The sequence below is a fragment of the Lotus japonicus genome, chromosome 3, assembly GCF_012489685.1.
Source record: "Lotus japonicus ecotype B-129 chromosome 3, LjGifu_v1.2".
NCBI classification, from domain to species: Eukaryota; Viridiplantae; Streptophyta; class Magnoliopsida; order Fabales; family Fabaceae; genus Lotus; species Lotus japonicus.
In genome coordinates, this window is record NC_080043.1 from 62,132,716 (window position 1) to 62,152,001 (window position 19,286).

The following is a 19,286-nucleotide window of genomic DNA, read 5'->3' on the forward strand; positions in this document are numbered from 1 at the left end:
TATTCATCTTGTGGTGCATGTACCATCGTCGTTGTATGGATGCAAGTTTCTTGTTTCTGAAGACTTGCATGTTTCTTGACACTATGTTGAGTGAGGGAGACACAGGCCGCCTAGGTTCCTTCATTACCAGACTTGCCCGCAACTATGGGCATGTTCCCTTCTCAAGAGAGGACCTCATCGTTCCTATGGAGGTTATTGGTTCATCTAGTCTTTATGTCAGAAGGTCTCGGATGCAGTAGCCCTTTCAGTTCGTTATGATCATTTCATTTCCTTTTTATTTGTATTTTAGTGGATCTTGAATTACGTGCATGCTATTTGTATCTTCCTCACTTAATTGGATGTTATTGCTTGGAATCTTTTTCGGTGTAGAATGTCAATTTCTGAATGTGGATAATAGCAGTAGCAAAAGGGAGAACTTACACTAAAAATTCCTTAACTGTCGTCAATATCTTTAGACACTTCCATAATTAAGATCATGTTTCTATAACTTGAGGCAGTACCTTCTTGAACGTTCACTATGTACTTTACCATGCCATAAGTAAAACTTTGACACTTTCATCATCAGGAGTCTGTGCAGGAAAATAGAAACTTAGTAGTCTAAGTAAACAACAACTTGCCACCATTCGATTTCTGCAATTGGATCCTTGAGTTTTTCTTTAATCACAACCCTCTATGTTTTTTCTTTGCAATGACACAGCCCTCTATGTTTTTTCTATTAAGTTTGGATTTATAAAATCAAGTGGGGAAAAAGAAAAAACCTCCGGTAAAGGAGCATTTCACCTCAGGAAGACATACCATTTCTAATATTTGCATAAAAAAAGGCCGAAAGTGTAGCAAACAGAATATGTTTTCCAAGTAGTATGAAAAGTAAGTACATGTATATCGGTCACTATTTTTCAGAATATACAAAGATATTCCAATCCTGAGGCAGAAGACAAAATAAATAAAAATAATCTTTTTGGGAAGGGGTGGATAAGAACTCCTAATATGTATTAGTAACATCGATGTACAAAATTATACTGCCACTGTAGTCTGTAGAATATGCAATCGTGGAAGACCAAATCACAACTAGTTTCTCTGCTCAGTGACCTCCTGGGTTCCTGTTCCATGACAAATACGATGGATCTCCAAGTTGCCTAATGAAAAGACACAGACAGATTAGGAGCTAATCATATTCAAAATTTCAACCAATATAAGAATTCACAATAAAGTAAACTACTTCACAGTTTCAACTGATATAAATTTTTGAATTAACAACTGGTAATTGGCAGAAACAGAACCAAACATACAACATGTACAACAAAATCTATGTCAACCTCCTCCTTTATTTTAAAATTTAAACAACCTCTCAGCTTTTGCTATTATTTTATATACACAAGTTATATAGTCCAAGATTTTCATCACAAATTTATAACAAATTTAAACAACCTCTCCATTACGATGTTTATTTATATCAACTGGTGTTATGAGCAAGATTATTGGTTCATGACACAACAAGATATCAGGACCTCTATGACTGATAGGCCCCCAAATAGAGAATGGGCTGAGACAATTAATCCAAGGCCCAAGGTATGGCACGGGTATGTGAGGAGGGGAAAGGAAGGAAGCATCCAGAAGAAGAGTGAGCTGGCAGTGTGAGAAAGGGTGTTAGGAAGAGTTAGTTACGGGGATTAGGGGAATTTGTGTATAAAGGGAATTCTGTTAGTAGGGGAGAGGTATCTGAGAGTATTGTTATTGTAAGAGTGAATAGAGAAATGCTTTCTCTATAGGAGCTTAGCTCTGGAGTAGTAGTGATACTACTGTGTTTGTTTCTCCTTTTCACATAATTCCATTAGCAATTATCTGCCATTATTCCCTGTTCCTTTCTCTGTTTCATTGGTTCCCATCAATGACCTTGTGGTTTATTGTGCAATCCTTTAGACACAATTTTCTAAATATAAACATCAAATTTCAGCACAAGGTTGGATCCGGCTTGTGCATTTTTCACGTTTCAGACCTAAATGGCTCTTATATGAGGGGGATTCCAGATATAAAATCATACCTGTTCCTTGACCTCACAATTTAAAATTTTAGAATAGTTGGTTTATGACATCTGTTCTAATCAAATTGACTAACAGTGTGCTAATGAATACTATGTTGCAACGTGAAAATCATAGAACAGGAGAACTTAAGATCTGTACACTAATGTATGCATAGAGTGAATGCATTCAACACCATTTGTAGTCATGTCAGTATGTAAGAAATCAAGCAACAAAACAAGAAAGCCCATTAAGCAACCCCATGAGCAGCCTGGTTTCAAAAGGAACTTGAATTGTAGAAAGAAGAAGGGATTCTTTACCTTGGCTTGACAAAATATACAATGGTAAAAACCATAGACAAAAAGAAGCTCAGTCCTCCCACAGTGAGATAGGCAATGCCAAGAAAGTCATTTTTCCCACCAAGCCAGCTAGTAGTTGACAGTACAAGCTTCTTTTTGCCATTGAAACTATACGTGTTGTAGTTGTTCTGCAATACCACTTTTATGACATCACCTTTCTCCAAATCCATCTCAATCTTCCCATATAGTTTCCTAAAAGTGGGCAAAGCAGCAGTTCGCATCCAAACAATAAGATCCTCCTGCTCACTCAACTGTTCCATAAACATTCAAATAGTGAGCAACTTACCTCATTCATGCAACTCAATTGAGAATTCTGAGACAACACAAGATGAACAAATGTATAATTTTATATAAATAAATGGTTCGAAAATGATTGATCTATTTCACGATTGAACTCAGCAAGTGAACATATATGATTGAGTTGCATGTGGAGCAGAATGGATCATTAACTACCAAATTTGTCAATGGCTTTTAGAATAAACAGTAAATCATCAGAAAGGACAGCTATATCAGTGCATAACTCAATATGCCTTTTTGTTCACTAGGTGATTCATCATTAGTTTATTGAAAGTCATGAAAGGATGAAAAACTGGATGACCAAAGGTCCCAAAAGATGGATAGGCACAAATGCATTCTCTCTCCAAGTTGTAACTTGTCAGCTGTTTATTTTTTTATGTTTTTGGATAACATTGACAGTTATTATTAACATAAAGCGTGGAACATGTGAGAAGAGAATTGATCACAACTAGGAGAAAATTACTAATAAATACATAAGCTGGGATAATCTGGACCTCAAAACACATTGAGTATTACCCATACTAATATTTGAGACAAGTGTATGAAACGATAGGAGGTTATAATGACAACTGGGTTTAGTCAAACTCCATACTAATAAATAGCAATAGAGATTAACTGGGCGTGCCAATTTGAGTGGAGCAATGTCCTTGTCAAGAGTTTAATAAAGTAGAGTTGAATTTCTAGTTCCGCTCAGAGTAGAGGAGAATTGAAGGGGTACTGTAACTCTCGGCATTATGTTTCTGAAGCTCAATACAAGGAATCTAATTGTAACAATTTAAAATGCTGAGGGAAATTTGGACTATCTGAATGACCTTTGGACTCTCGGCACCAATAACTCTTGGGTCCATCACTAGCTGCTTCTCGTGTTCTCTAGCAGTGGACCTTTTGACTATGGACTACGGACTTAACTGGGAATTCTGGATTCTTAAAAGGTCAAAAACTTGATCCTCACAGAGATTAAAATCTTGACTTAGATGTTCCTTTCTATATTTATTTTTACAATTCTGATATTTACACAAAAAATATATTGCACAAAAATTTACTTAGTTATTAAATTTAAACTGCTGCACATATCAAAACAACTCTATTTTCGCTTCTGAACCTTAGAATAAAGACAACGATACATATGGATGCTTAGCCTAATTCATTCAAAATTTGAAATCATGTCAAGACTTACTGGTATTGTTTCATTAAGATGAGCACCGCCTATAATAGTACCATTCTGGAAATTTTTAGGGAAAACATCATCTCCAAATTTGTGCTCCCTGTCACTCTTCCATGAGATGCCTTTCTTGTTCACTGTCAAATTGTTGTTGTTGCGGGAGAAACTGTATGTATCATTGAACATGCTCCAAGCTATAAGCCCACAAGGTAAAATTGGTACTCCATTTACATAATCTTCAGGTTTACAACCACTTGTTGAGTTTGCCTTTGAAGAATCCCTTAATTGCTCATCATTTCGGCTTTTAACATACCTAAATTAAAAAAAAAAAGTACACATATTAAAATAATATGAACACTAATGTACGATAAATTATATGCATTATATTATACTGTTAAGTAGCCAACCACACTTTGAGACTGAAAATTACAGAAGCAAGCAGTCGTTCAAAGACACTAAGTAATAAACTACTATAACTATATATATTTTTCCAAAAAATATAAACTACTCCAAATATAAGATTAAGATGAATGCATGAAAAACAAGAAAGTCCATTCTTAATGTCTCTAAGAACTTCATCTCATACAAATAGTTCATTGTCATCACTGACATAGTTCTGAGAAGTTCTATAAGTTGGAGAACACAATCAAAGCTACAACTCAAAAATGTTATCATTATAATTTAATAAAGTATTTTTGGCATTTTAGATGATAGCTTGTAAATGAACATCATTTAGTTGTCAAAATAGTTACTTTTCTGCTTTCATTTATTGTGATTTATTCTTTACATCTAAACCTGTCTCTATCACAACCAAGGGAAAACAGATACATAGATCCGACATTGTAATATGTGCTGACTGTTTCAAGTTACCATTGAATTACTATGATACAAAACTCAAACATGCACTATAAGAACCAGATTTCCACCCATACAATTTGGCAGCAATATGGAACACTGAAAAATTGTAGCAAAACAGAGCTGTCGAAGGATTTAAAGCACAGCAATGTTTCATTTTTAAATTTTTTGAAGATAAAAACATATCGCTCTAGCTCTAGTACATTGAACAAAATATGAATAGAAATGTAAAGTAGCATAGTGTGAGTATGGGTGTGTGGGTGTAGTGTGTGCACATTTTAACCAGTCACCACTTAACAGACATTCATATTATCACATCCATTCCTTCCAGAACTGAATATAGTTTTGCAGTGGCTATAGAAAATTTCATTAGACAGTTTAAAGAGCTAGATCAAACGGTTGGCAGAAACTTTCTACAATAAAATGGTAACAAAAAACAGCATTTTTTTTCAGTCTCTCAGCCATACTCAAGAAGAAGAAAACAAGAAACAGAAATACAGTTTTACTTCTCCGACCTCAAATGGTAACAATTAATCTCTTTTGCACATTAAGAACCAAAGTGGAAAAACATGAAATTTGAGCCAAAGTGCAGTGCAACTCAACAACATTTATCACATGAGAAAAATATACAAAATTGTCAACAAATGAGGAGGATTTTGTTAGATAGTTGCCAGCCAGCACAAAACTTTGTTGAATCCTTTTGACATGCATAAACAAAACAATATCTCAGAGCTCAATGGTGTGAACTGATCCTTCTACAGACCCACTCTTGAGGGACCCCATTTTGTCTATAGCCTAGTTAGCAGTTACTAACAAGAAATGCACATTATTGTTGGAGGGAAATAAGCACGAGAGCTAAAATGTCAAGATCCATGGAAAAAAGAACATGAGATACTTTGCCACTTTCATCCAATTTCCTCTAGCTTGGTAAATATCGAATTGAAACAGATAAAAGGAATGCATGATTCAAGTGAAATAGAAGGGGTATATACCGGCGATGATTCTGGTAAAAGTTGTCAAGCTGGTAGTAAACATAAATAGGAGACTTCATACGCTTCTCCACCTATAAGAGCAATGTTTAAAACACAATCATCAAATTTTGAAATCCATAATCCATGAATTTGGGAACAGGTTTAGTGGTCAAACAACTAAGAACAGAAATTGATGTCAAGGGACCATACATGTATCTCCCTCGTGCATGTTTTATCAGCAGAACTCTGAATGTATCCTACTTTGTCCGACGACCAGTTTCCTGGTACACAATCTGCCTCGTACCGATGAATAATTTCAACAACCTGATAAACCATAAGAAAATCAAAGTCAGCGCTCAGCATTATAAAATACTACATAGAGCTTTAAGAAAAAAAATATTAAAACAGTTAAACGCTCAAGCATACATACATCTCGTGAAGCAATCAAGGAAGCAACTCCGATAGGAATGAATACGATGGTCACAATCAAGAACGCTGAAATAACCTGCAGGGAAAGTAATAAACTGTGTAAATATTGACTTCTTTTACAAGCATGTAGCTTAAGTAGATAATTAAATTAATCACAGACAGCATATACAAATACGCGCAGATTTATTTACCGCTCGTGGTGTAAGAATCGGCTTGCATGCTGGAAGTTCCTGTTGCGTAAACTTAGAATCTGAAATTGACAACAACAAAAAAATCAATGAGAACTCTAGTCAGCTTAGCAATTGTTCCCCAATCAAAACATACTATCGAAATCGAAAAAACTCCTCAACTAGCTCAACTAATAAATATCATCAAGTCAATTCTGTTTTCCTTACCTAAAAAATAGCAACACAATAAAAACCATAACAAAGTCTTATATATTCATGAAACAGTGCTTAAGAGAGGTCAATGAATGAAAACAAAGATCACCAAAACCCTTCAGAAATGAACTTCAAAATTGCATCAACCCTTTACAAAAGCAAAATTCACATCAACACATAAAAATTACCAAAATTAAAGCATAGTAACAAAAATTAAGCTCTTAAACCCTAAAAACATGAAAATCATCGTAAGGGGAAAAAAAAAAACCCTTACACTTGGGTCTCTTGGTTTGTCTTCTGGTAGCAGCAGTGGGGTCGTTCGATCCTGCGCTGGGAGTAGCCATGAACGAAGAAGCACAATCCAATCCAATTCAATTCGATCGAACACTTGGAGTTTTTCGAAAAAGCTTCAAGAAACGCAGAAGAGAAATTGAGAACAACGAAGAAGAAGAAAAATTCAACGAATGAATGAAGATTGAAAGAGAAGAGAAGAGAAGAACGGTGTTATAATTGAGGGGAAGAAGGGTTACCGGTTGAGCAGGTGAGCGTGCGGATTGACTTTTATTAAGAAAAGGAACGGGGAAGGAGGTTTCGCTTGGTGGGGGCGGCCGGTGACCCTTTCTCTCTCTCTGTCTTTCTTGAATTTTCTTTCAAAGAAAGGAGGAGAGAGAGAAAGGCACAACGAGAGGGACCCAGAGACCAGTCAAATAAATACCAATGCACATTGCATTAACGTTTTCAATTCATTCAACTGGTTAATCATGCCTGCCAATTTCATTTGTTTTTGTTTTTTTATTTCTAATTTTGGTTCTTTGTTTTTTTCTTTTTTCCAAACGTTCCAGAATGTGGAGGACAATGGACCTGGCTGAAACTTCAATGTCACGTTCATGTTTGTTGTCCCAAACACACGTCTAACATAAATAATACTAGAAATCTAGAATTGAACGTGTGTATACTCATATCAAAAATTGACAACTTTTTTTACTCATTTAGTATGCGGTATCAAATATGATTGTTTAAGTTTATAAAATTATACGATGAGTTTATCCACGGTCCATGAAGTGATTAAGTTTATAAAATTATATGATGAGTTTATTCACGGTCCATGAAGGATAGTTCAAGTGATAAGAGATATGGACATAAAAGTTGGGTGGGATAAAAGGTGAAGGGTGAAGGGGTTCAATCCCTGAGGATGACTAATTTACTAACATTACTAACAACTAACATTTTCCTATTAAAATAAATGAGTTTATCCACGATTTGATGCTAACATTATTGAGATTAGGCTTGGATAAGATTTTGACGTATAAATTACTTGAAAATATTTAATCCGCTACTATTATCGCAACGTTTGCCGCTACCACCGTCACTGCCACCTCACCATCACTATCACTCCAAAGGTTACAACCACCATCATCACCGTCAGCACTAGAACTACCACCTTCTACCACCACTGTCACTGCCCTATAACATTGTCACCACACCTCCACTACAAATACCGCCACGACACCACCATCCCCACCGCCACCAACACTACCCTCAGCACTGTGTCCACCACCCTCAACCATCGTCGCCACCACTACCACCATTGCCACAACCATCACTCTCCAACGCTGCTGCCACCGCTATCATCACCACCACCCTCCCTCACCGCAACAAGCCTACGTCCACTATTTAATAACATTATCAAGTATTTTTAAAAGTTAATTATTTGATAAATTTTGTTTAAACGATATGATAGGTTATCTAGTGTATGCAACATACCAAATGAGCCCCTCTATAGATCATTATTCTTCGTGACTTCATGGCAACAAAAGCTTAAGAAATAAGAGGTAGAAAGAGAGGCTAATTTATAAATGGAATTCAGACATATAGTTGCAGGGCAACCCAAAATAATGTTAACAGCAATATTGTATTTGGATCTCAATATATAACTGAACAATCTTCCGAGACATCTTTGAGATTGCATCCTGATTTACAAGGTTTCATGCTGATTTCATCCCTTGTTCATCTAATGTTGCGGCTGAGCATGTTATGCTAAGGATCATGACCTTGACTTCAATGATGAATAAATCAGTTTGATGATAGATAATCAAATGAAATAAACCGATTCTTTTTTTTCAATTAATTTGAGTAAAAGACATTTCTTCTAACATAAAAAAAAAAAAAAAAAAAAAAACCCTGCAAAATTGCATCAAAATATTAAGTTACATATGAGAAATTTAATTGATGTAATAGTCATGAAACTCTTAATAGAACGTTGGATAGGTATGCGCCTTCTGGGTATGACGGATCAATAGGATGATCACAAGCTGCTCCAGCCTGTCTTAGAACAGTGATTTTCCTCCCTGCCATAGATGCTGCACCCTGGTAAAATGAAAGAATAGAAACATTTCATTGATTTAGATTTGACAGGTTACTCTTAGTCATGAAATTTCTATCCACTAAGCAACTTGCAAGGCCTTCCCAGTAAAGTAATCGCGCATGGGAAGACAGATTAATATAATAGTGATATTACACTAATCATTTTGTTTATTTTCAGAATTATCTACTGTTCAAGCATGAACATAAAATTATGACCTATAAGAATTTCTCTGTAATAAAATAGTGATTGGGTGATAAATCTCAGATAAAACCTCCAGCATATAGGTTAATACCTGAAGGATACGCAGGAATATCCCACTCTGGGTCACAGCTCCAGAACAAGAACAGGTCATCAGAAGACCACCTCTTTTTGTAAGTTGCATCGCAAGCGAATTCATACTTCTGTACATACCAGATGCACTATGTAGAACCTGTAACATAATCTTAATCAAACATTTCGAAGATAGAAAGATGAAAGCTGAAAATGAGCAGAAGCAACAATGGTATTGCAAATTGCAAAATTTTGGAGACAACATCAGATCATACAAGAATTTGCTAGATCTACTCTCGTGTAATTGCTTTTAGTTCCAAGGAAATTGAAGTAAAGCACTAACTGCATAATTCCATAGTGTGTCATGAAACCAACTATCCCAAATGCTTAAACTGTTGAGTAAGACATATGAATGGTTTAATATTATATTTAGAACACAAGTAATCATATATCTCAATGTCATTGAAAATCAATGGCTCATAAAAGTCATAATCAGTCATAATCTTATTCTTATCCTTGTTCTCAATCATATTTCCCATGCAGTAAGCATGTCTACGTCCATCACATGAAGTCAGAGCTGCTTTTGCAATTTCCACTAGTACTGTTTCAAAATCAACTACTCCAAAAACAGGTGTAAAAATGGAACAATCATACAAAACATTTTTATTTTATTAAAAGAACTTCATTAAGATGAAGAAAAAAATTACAAAAGAGATGGGAAGATAAGGAATTCGCTAAACAAAAAAAAAAAACAAGAAAAATAAAAGGAAAAATCAACAGATAAACCTGCTCAATCCCTCGTCATATCAGAACCACCATTAAAAAGATCATGTACTTTACACCAAATACCAAGCACCTAATGAATGTTGTACAAAAGAAACCTCCTCATGCATACTAACTTTCATGGCAACAAAATGCATCAAAGTGTGGAATAGATTGCACATTGCCACAAAAATTTAGCTTCTTTACTTCTACGTATACTTCGAAAGCTAATGACAAAGAACTGATCTAGGGACATAGTACACACTCAACTTCCATTGAAAATGCCAAATAAGAAATTCCATAAAAAAACTGCAGCTTAGGGAAGAACCCTAATTATAGGGAACTCATCCTCTTTAATTATGTTAGAAGATGTTAGAAATATAATATAAAACCATTCATATGTCTTCACCCAACAGTTTGAGCTTTTGGGATAGCAGGATCATGACATTGAATCAAAGAGCCTCTGTGACCAAGTAGTCTAGAGTTTGATCCTTATTCCCCCCCCCCCACCCCAAATTATTGTATAGATTTTGTGTTTCAGCACACGGAATGTCGGCCTCTACATTGTCCATGCATCATGCCCGATGAGCTCTTACTTGAGAGAGCGTGTTAGAAATATATACAAAACCACCCATGTATCTTTATCCAACAATTTAAGCTTTTGAGATAGTAGGTTCATGAAAGAAGACATGGTTCAAAATTTTCTTACAAAAAATCATTTAGGTTGGGGTAGGCTACGAGTATTAATTTAATATAATTCAAAAGGCACTCCTTTAGTTAACTGAACACAAGTTGCAAATTATGTCAAAACATAGCAAAATATATGTTTGCCACCATAATTGATACCTTTTTTGATGGTGCCATTTTAGGAGGATCAATGATGACAATATCCCAGGATTCATCTCTCAAGAGAGCATTCTTCATAAACTTTGTTGCATCTTGTTTCAAAAAGGATATTCTTCCTGGATCAATGTTGTTAAGTACAACATTTTCTTTAGCAAGCTCTAGAGCTGGTAGTGATGTGTCAACACCTATCAAAATCGTGGCCATAATCAGAGTAATTAAATCAGTCTAGTAGTCATAAACACCTATCAAAATCGTGGCCATAATCAGAGTAATAAAATCAGTCTAGTACTCATAATAATGATATAGTAAAAATCAGTTAAAATATCCCTGTATATGTTCTTTTCCTGCAAAGTATTTTTGAAAAGATCAAGTTATAATATAAACTCTAATTTTATTCTCCATTTCTCGTGACGAATCTAAAATCTACTTGGAGTATTCCATACATGGTTAAGAAGTTCACCTAATATAAGTAATCCTATTAGCAGCGATAGAGAATAGCTTCAGGTTATTAGGAGTTACTGGGCCAGGCAAATCTTTCTTGTACTACTCTTTATTTATTTGAATAAATAGAGCAGTAAGACTAAAAATATTGAGTTAGCCAGTGGCTCATTGCCATTCATAATTTTCTCTAACCACCAGGGATACACTAAAAGCTGATATACAAATAAATACAGTATAAAGTAAAGCCAGGATTGGTAGGTTTAAGTGCCTTAAATTTTCCTAATACAAGTTTAATTCCAGAACTTGATTACAATCAATCATACTGGACTTGTTAAATGATGGTTCGATGTATGCATCATTTCCATCTTAATTTCAAGCATGACTCAGTTGAACAACCTAATTATTAAATGAATCAGCAACATATAATGTACCAGTAACATCAAGAGCACCTCCAGTCACTGCGTTTAAAGCAAAACCACCACTATAGCAACATAGATCAAGAACCTTTTGACCATCTGATATACTTGATATACATTGACGATTCTCACGCTGATCTGCATAGAATCCAGTCTTCTGGCCGTTCAGTGAAATTGTGTACACAATTCCATTTTCCATGATCTGTCAAATAGGAAAAACATGCCCCAAAAATCTCAAACTCAGTAAATTCCATATCTACTAGCTTTTGATTCCCCGCCCACCCCCCTCCCCCACAAAATAAAACACATACACAAAAAGTTCTAGTGGTGAATCTGCAGGCCCTATCTTTTAAGGCCTGTAGCTCTAGAGACATAATAGCATAATTTATGGAGCAAAATATATAATGTGTACAATGAAAGAATAACAAAAAACTTCAGATTAATTTATTGCGATCCAAATAAAAATTTCAGCGTGTGTTTTCTGTACAGAACACAAAACAGTTACCATTTAACTGATAAGGTCCAATTAAAACTTCTTTAGACATAATATAAAGTAGAAAGGTTGGTTCAGCTATTTTTCAACTTTGTGACGACCCTTAAGGAGCATTTATCATTTATTGCAGATATTCTATCTTGTGCCATGCATCTATGTGATAAAAGACTAAAAATAAATGGAGGGCATATAAGGCTATTGTCTAGCAGTACCTGTTTAATTATCAAGTGCAATATCAGGCTTAAGCATTCCATAAAAAGCTACCAAGGAAAAGTACATTAAAAACAATACAAAATTTTGATGAACAGCATTTTGATGGATCATCTCATACCTTTGTTCTTTCAGGACAAGTAGATGAATTCAAATCCTCTAAATCAGACACATCAACTCCATCTTCCTTTAATATATCAATAGATGGCCTCCAATTTATATAATTGATATAATCAATTTTCCTGATGCATGCCTCTATCTCTGACTTGTACTTCTCAACCCAAGCAGCAGATGATGCTACCACAGCTACATCTCCAAAGACATCAATTATTAATCCTGATAATCTGCAGGGAACCAGTAAAACCCAATTGAAAATTATGCAAGTGAACTTCTTGGGGGCATTATTATTTGAACTAGAAAGAGCGATTATCAGTGATCAGACATACTTAGAGTGTTAACTGTGAAGCTGTACAAGGAAAGGCATTCAAATTAAAAGAGATATGCAAAAGGATCACTAGGAGCACAATGCATCAAGGATATTCTCCATAGCAATTTTCCAAGATGACAGTAAATAAATAATATAATGCATTTATTTGCAAAAGGATGGTTAACCAAAATGAAGAATGTTGGCTATGCATATATGTATCATTAAAGAGCTAGAACTAGAAGGCATCATTGTTGAAATAAAATATAATATATTGCATCCTCAACTGTAATGCTCAAATAGACCAATCATTTAGTGAGGTGGGTACATTAAAAATTAACATAAAGAAGAAAAGTTAAACCATTCATCTCTCACCTGTCACCCTCACTATTGATTAAACGATATGCATTTGTATGGACTGAAGGAAGACCCAGCCTTCTACGCAATTCAACGGCAGCATGAATTCTAGTTTCAAGCAGTTTTTCCATGTTCAATGGAAATGATGAATCGCTGTATATAAAAAATTATAGATCAATGGTCTGGTCCATGGGCTAAGATGGAAACGAAAGAAATGACTAATCATATCCATAAACCTGATAGCTTCATCCTCAAACTGCATAAGCCGAACACAGAACATAGAAACTGAGTTGTACAAGCCCCATCCTATTGGCTTCTCAGTCCCATCTGCTACCACAACAATATCTCCAGTCTTCGGAGGCGGCCTCCCAATAATTCTATCAACGGCTCCGCTGTACACCATTGGGTTTCCATCCTTGAAGAGTTGTGTCTTCCCCTTTTTCAGAACAACCTTTGCAACACCTACCAAACCAAAACTATTCATAAAATGTTTCAGTGAGTTTAAAAGAATGACTTTCCCCATGTATGACATTGACTGTTGATGCAACCAATATTACTATATGCAAGTATGTATATTTAGAACACATACATGAAGCCATCAAAGTTGGTGCTTCTAGGGTCCTTTTTCCTTCTTTTTTTAATGTGGAGCACCAGCAACTAATTTAGAAATGATAGACACAATTCAAAACAATTGCAACTGTTATATGACATTTTGCTTAAAATACATAGGGGAAAACATTAAACATGTAACAAGCCTAGACAGACAATGAGACAAACCAAAGTTAGAGCTAAGAATCTAGTTGAATTAATCTATTTACTAACAACAGTACTACTTTACACATCAATCATTTTTATTTATATTTTGAAAATTTGGTAAAAGAATTAGTAAAAAAAAATGACCATGTCCATCTATGCATTTGAGCCAAAATTCATCTTCTTTTTATAGTTAATGCACTTGTAAATAAAAAACAAGCTTTTCTGAGTTATAAAGCATTCAGTGATACAGATAGAGGGAAGTGACGACAACCTTTGGGTTGAAATGAAGCAATTTCTTGAAGGGCGGTTGTAGTAGCAGGCAAAGAACACGTTGAGAGGGACCTCATGAGGAGCGTTGGAAGCAGCTTCATTTCTTCATCCGTCTTGGGAGAAGACGGTGAACTGAGCTCTGTTATGAGAGAAAAAGGGCCGCGAGGTTACTGGTTTGGGCTTTATCTATATCACCCAGCCCAATTTCACTGCAATACATTTTTTTCCATAAATTTTTTTCACTGTTTGCTTTTATATTTGGCTTTAGTCCTGAAAATATAGAAAATATTATTTTAAGTCGCTCAATTAATATTTCTCATTTTTTAATTCTTATATAGTTTTTTTTATCGTATATCACATCAATGTGTCACATAATCTAATCTGATTTAAAGTTAATTACGTGTCACAGTCTAATCTAAAGTTCCACTGAAATTCATATGCTTCAGGACCGTGTAGAGAGGTTTTGGGGCCTAAGGCGAAAATGTTGAAGTAATGAAAAAAAATTCTTTTTAAGAGAAGAAACAACGAGTGAAGAGCAAACTTATATAATATTATATTATATATATATATAAGTGATTAAAAATCTAAATGTTATGAGTGACACTATTTAATATTTTTAGTTTTCGAAATGTATAAACAACAACTATTTTATTTATAAATTTTTCGGAAAAATGTAAATTTGCCAATACAAAATAATACTACTAATAACTACCAAAGTTGCACATCCCACGTTGAACTTTTAAGTTCTCACGTTACATTATTCATATTACGATTAATGTTGCATAATTTTATATTGTTTCATTACTCTATCAAGTCTATAATATATCTTATATAGTATATACATACAAAATATTTTTGGGGCCTTAGGCAATTGCCTACTTTTCCTAGCCCCCTACACGGCCCTGATGTGCTTCACACGTGCGCTGCTGTAAGACCTAGGATTTTATAATTAATTAATTTCCAACTCACGCATAGGACTCTGTGTAAGCGTGAGTGGAACTTGACTTGTGTTTGACGTTTTGACTAATGTTATGAAGACGAAAGTTCGCAGTATGTTTAAGGATGACACTATAGTCATTTTGATTGATAGCACGAGTCATATTCGCATCCGACTGAGGTCGAGAGTGTCCGAAAAAGGCTATATCCGCTCCTAGAGCACTGTTAAAGAGAATTTTAGAATTAAAGAGAGAATAAGAACCTCTGAGTATTTTTCCCATGACCATCTTTCCGATACGAAACCCTGGACTGTACGCTTGTTAGGTTTCGCTTTCCGGAAGTCCGCCGAAGCTAGACTTTAACTTCTCGGGAACTTTAACTAAGACCTTGAATGAAGAGTTTTTCTATTCGGAGCTTCTAACGAAGTTTCCATCCGCGCGGCCTCATTCCTTTCAACGTTTGTGATCTTTTTCCTAAAGGAAGTTTCTTCATCCGACGTCGACTGCAAAAAATAGTTTTTCGGCATAAATCGACTCACACCGTCTTTGAGACGTTTTTCTCAATTAAATGAACCTTGATTTGAGTTTCGACATTCTGTCGCCGAATACTCAATTTTTATCAGCAGATGAAAGTACCAAAATGACCGGAACCGCGAAATCTCGATTTCTCGGATTTTCCCCTCTCCTATGAAAAGGGAAAAAATGAGAAAATATCTCATTTTCTCCCAAAGTGGTCGAGAGCTCCAAGAGAGAGAGAGAGAGTGAGATTTTTCTTCAATCCTTGCCCGATCGTCCTGATTTCGGAAGCTACGCATAGGCACAGAGGTAATGATGCTTAATCTTACTTCTATTTCTGCTTTTTGTCGGCTTATTTTATCTATTTCTGTGCTCAAAGTTTTGAGCTTTTTGTAAAAATGTCCGATTACTTCGATTTTTCTTTTCAACTATCTTCTACTGCAACCCAACATGCTATAATCACTGTCGGATCGTTCGGATTTTCACCGAGTTGCCGTAGATCTGAAAAACTGACTAAAAACTCATTTTCTTCACATGTGCTTACTTTATTATCAAAAAGTCGCAACCAAGCTTAGTACCCTTGAGATTAATTGCTATAAACGTCGTTGGGAACAACCCCATCAATTTTGTTTTTCAGAATTTCAACTTTGAGTTTTTGGTCATTAATTCTGGACCAAAATACCCCTAAGTCGTATTTTCAGTTGTTAAATATTTCTGAGAGTTTCCCTGGCCTAGATATCACCTATTAACCTAGGAATTAAATTAGATCAAAGAAAAAGTTCGAAAGCCCTATTTTCTAAAGTGGCCGAAACCTTTTTGGAGCTGTACCGTGTCCAAAAATAATTTTTGGGTTAGTATGGCCTGAGCCATAGCGTAGCCCTCTCCGTTGTCGAAATTTTGGCGTTGGTTTCGTGTCATTCCGAGTTCTGTAGCTCGAGTTATTTGCGTTTTAGCGAACGAAGTTCTGTTGTCAATTCGTGCCTAAATAGGAGCTCCGAAGCTTTAAAGCTTTCTTTCTGGTTTCGATTAGTGTTATTAGATTGATTACTTCTAGTAGGGCTTGTGTTGATGATTGTGTTTCCTTGTTCTAGGTTCGCAACTTCCATGCACAACTTCTACTCACGAAGGTAATGGTAACTCAGTTTTAGAGTGTCCTTGAGTCTTGCATGTATTTATCGCACTGCATGCGCTTGAGATGAAGATGTTTAATTTGATTGGCGTTGATTGAAATATTGTATGCTTGCTTATGTTGACTGTTTCTGAGGCTTGTGCCAAATGTTTTCTGGAGGATTCGGCCGAGTAAACTTATTGAGACGTGTGTCTCCGTTTTCTGAGAGGCTTCGGTCGTTTACTGGTTTCTATCATTACTGCTTTCTAGTAGATAAGACATGGTTATTGTTGATACTTGACCTGACTTGAAATTGTTGATTGAGTGATTACTGAGGTTGAGGATTGTTGTTGACTAACTTGACATTTAGGGCTTGAACTTGAAGTGGCAATGTGGTGGCGATGGTTCCACGTGATTGTCCCGTCTTTCAAGGCGTTATAAAGTGGCGATGTGGTGGATATTGTCCCACGTGATCGTCCAATCCTTCGAGATGTCCTAAAGTGGCAATGTAGTGGCGATGGTCCCACGTGATTGTCCCGTCCATAGTGGCGTTAAGTGGCGGTGTGGTGGTGATTGTCCCACGTGGTCGTCCTGTCTTGAGAGACGTTGCTGATTGATCCATATTGGTAGAAGCATATAGTCGCACTATAAGACACTAACATTTGATTATGTTTATATGATTATATCTGCTTTAATTATATATTGTTGATTATGTTATATCTGCTTTAATTATATATTGTTGATTATGTTATATCTGCTTTAATTATATATTGTTGATTCTGTTTATATCTGCCTTAATTCTATGTGGTTAATTATGTTATTATCTGATTCAATTATATGTTGTTGATTTTGTTGATATCTGTCTTGAAATATATTGTTAGCTTATTTATCGGAATGTTTTGGAGCATTGGAAGTGACGATGTGGTGGATATTGTCCCACGTGATCGTCCCTGTAACGCCTCAATTTCTCAACTGAGGAATCACATTAGTAACCTAACAAAGTCTAAGGACTATTCTGCAATCCCTAAAATCCAAGGGAATTTTTTTCTGAAAAACAACTAAACACTTCAGCTCAAAGGTTGGAAACATATCATAACTTTATTTAAATAACCTGTTTCCCGATATACTCTAATAATAGTTTACAACACCATAAGTAAGGTTCAAAATAAGTATGCGCACTTTAATAGGTGCGGAATCAAGGTTTTAATAACAGAGTTCTCATATAGAAAAGGAGACTCAAAACAAAACCACAAAGGAGAAGCAAAGCTGCTTCTTACACCTCTACTCCACCGCCTACGACCCGATCTCCAACTCGAGCAGCTAAGCTTCGGCGGAAGGATCTCCATCGCCTAATAGCGTTAAGCGCCCAAACAACAAGTAGCAAATAGAATGGGTTAACTCCATGCCATTACCACGTATAAAAGGGAAAAACATGCTATTCAAATTTAAGTGCATATCATGGCACATAAACTAGCAACTTAATTCAAGATAGATGACGACATATATTCAGCAATATAGAATCAAATCATATGACAATAATCTCAACAATATAACATCAAATCAAATAACAACAACCTCAATCTATAACATCAAATCAGATATCAACAACCTTGACAATATACCATCAAATCATATATCAACAACCTCAAACTATAACATCTAATCAGATATCAGTAAAACCAACAATATGGGTAAATCAATGACGTCTCGTAAGATGGGACAATGATAGGACCACACCTCCTCATCGTCACTTATTGCGCCACACAAGGCAGGACAACCGGGTGAACACAATCACCTGACCGCCGCTTATACGTCACACAAGACGGGATAACCAGGTGAACACAATCACCTGACCGCCACTTATTGCGCCACACAAGGCGGGACATTCGGGTGGACACAACCACCTCATTGCCGCTTATCGCCACACAAGGCGGAACAACCAGGTGAACACAATCACCTGATCGCCTCTCAGGCTTAGGCCCTATATGCCAAGTCCGTCAACAACAATGCCCAAACCAATTATTAATTCGGAGTAACCACATGTTATTCCTATTATCAACGAACATAAATCAATTCAATTGCATACCAACTCAGTTAAATGACAGAAACCAGTAAACGGCCGAAGCCTCTCAGAAAACGGAGACACACGTCTCAATAAGTTCACTCGGCCGAAGCCTCCAGAAAACATTTTCCCAGTTCAGCATAATAATCATAATCCAATGCCAATCAATATAAACACCTTCATCTCAAACGCAGGCAGTGCGATAAAACATGCAAGACTCAAAGACGCGCTAAAACTGAGTTACCCTTACCTTCGTGAGTAGTAGTGCATAGAAGTTGCGAACCTCGTGATCTTTCAGATCAAAAATTAATCGTTGTAGAAAATACTAAGCTTCAAGATCCTAGCTTCCGCTCCAAAACTCAAGAATCTTCTCACACTCAAGATAAAAACTCAAGAATTTACACCAACAACTAATGACACAACTAGTATTATTAGGAGTAATATATGAGAACAAAGCTCTGTGTGTGTTTTCTTCTTCTTTTTTTTGGAAGCCTTCACGTTGCTCCTTAAATAGCATGAAGTCTCAATGCTTCGGAGTGAAGAAATCACCCAGCAATTGGCACGTCCAGCTTGAGGAAAAGGAG

The 19,286-nt window shown here is 35.9% G+C and overlaps 2 protein-coding genes across 4 annotated transcripts; both read right to left on the bottom strand.

Moving 5' to 3' along the window:
* Positions 1–829: 829 nt before the first annotated feature.
* Positions 830–6,954, bottom strand: LOC130745165 (ALA-interacting subunit 3-like). The gene is made up of 8 exons (XM_057597307.1): positions 6,746–6,954; positions 6,283–6,341; positions 6,093–6,167; positions 5,873–5,986; positions 5,684–5,754; positions 3,852–4,149; positions 2,339–2,628; positions 830–1,136 (listed from the first exon to the last, which is right to left on the bottom strand). Exons 1-8 carry the CDS (start codon positions 6,813–6,815, stop codon positions 1,082–1,084), a joined length of 1,032 nt encoding a protein of 343 aa, XP_057453290.1. The 5' UTR covers positions 6,816–6,954; the 3' UTR covers positions 830–1,081.
* Positions 6,955–8,291: 1,337 nt separating this feature from the next.
* LOC130745166 (uncharacterized) lies at positions 8,292–14,240 on the bottom strand. Of its 3 annotated transcripts, none has more exons than XM_057597308.1 (8): positions 14,083–14,240; positions 13,292–13,517; positions 13,074–13,208; positions 12,396–12,618; positions 11,587–11,773; positions 10,715–10,899; positions 9,129–9,266; positions 8,292–8,838 (listed from the first exon to the last, which is right to left on the bottom strand). In XM_057597308.1, the coding sequence occupies exons 1-8, from the start codon at positions 14,180–14,182 to the stop codon at positions 8,710–8,712; spliced, it is 1,323 nt and encodes a 440-aa protein (XP_057453291.1). In that variant the 5' UTR covers positions 14,183–14,240; the 3' UTR covers positions 8,292–8,709. The 3 variants fall into 3 exon arrangements, with proteins under 3 accessions (XP_057453291.1, XP_057453292.1, XP_057453293.1); XM_057597309.1 differs by having other exon boundaries at positions 8,293–8,838; positions 13,292–13,531; positions 14,083–14,214; XM_057597310.1 differs by lacking the exon at positions 14,083–14,240 and adding an exon at positions 13,645–14,051 and having other exon boundaries at positions 8,293–8,838; positions 13,292–13,531.
* Positions 14,241–19,286: the final 5,046 nt, after the last annotated feature.

Coding starts and splice junctions, on each gene's coding strand:
- LOC130745165 (XM_057597307.1), bottom strand. CDS start 6,815: ATGGCTACTCCCAGCGCAGGATCGAACGACCCCACTGCTGCTACCAGA. Junction 5,987..6,092: donor CCTTGATTGCTTCACGAGAT/GTATGTATGCTT, acceptor ATGGTTTATCAG/GTTGTTGAAATTATTCATCG. Junction 4,150..5,683: donor TTTTACCAGAATCATCGCCG/GTATATACCCCT, acceptor TTTTTAATTTAG/GTATGTTAAAAGCCGAAATG.
- LOC130745166 (XM_057597308.1), bottom strand. CDS start 14,182: ATGAAGCTGCTTCCAACGCTCCTCATGAGGTCCCTCTCAACGTGTTCT. Junction 11,774..12,395: donor CTTGTCCTGAAAGAACAAAG/GTATGAGATGAT, acceptor CCTATTTGACAG/ATCATGGAAAATGGAATTGT. Junction 10,900..11,586: donor AGGTGCTCTTGATGTTACTG/GTACATTATATG, acceptor CGATTTTGATAG/GTGTTGACACATCACTACCA.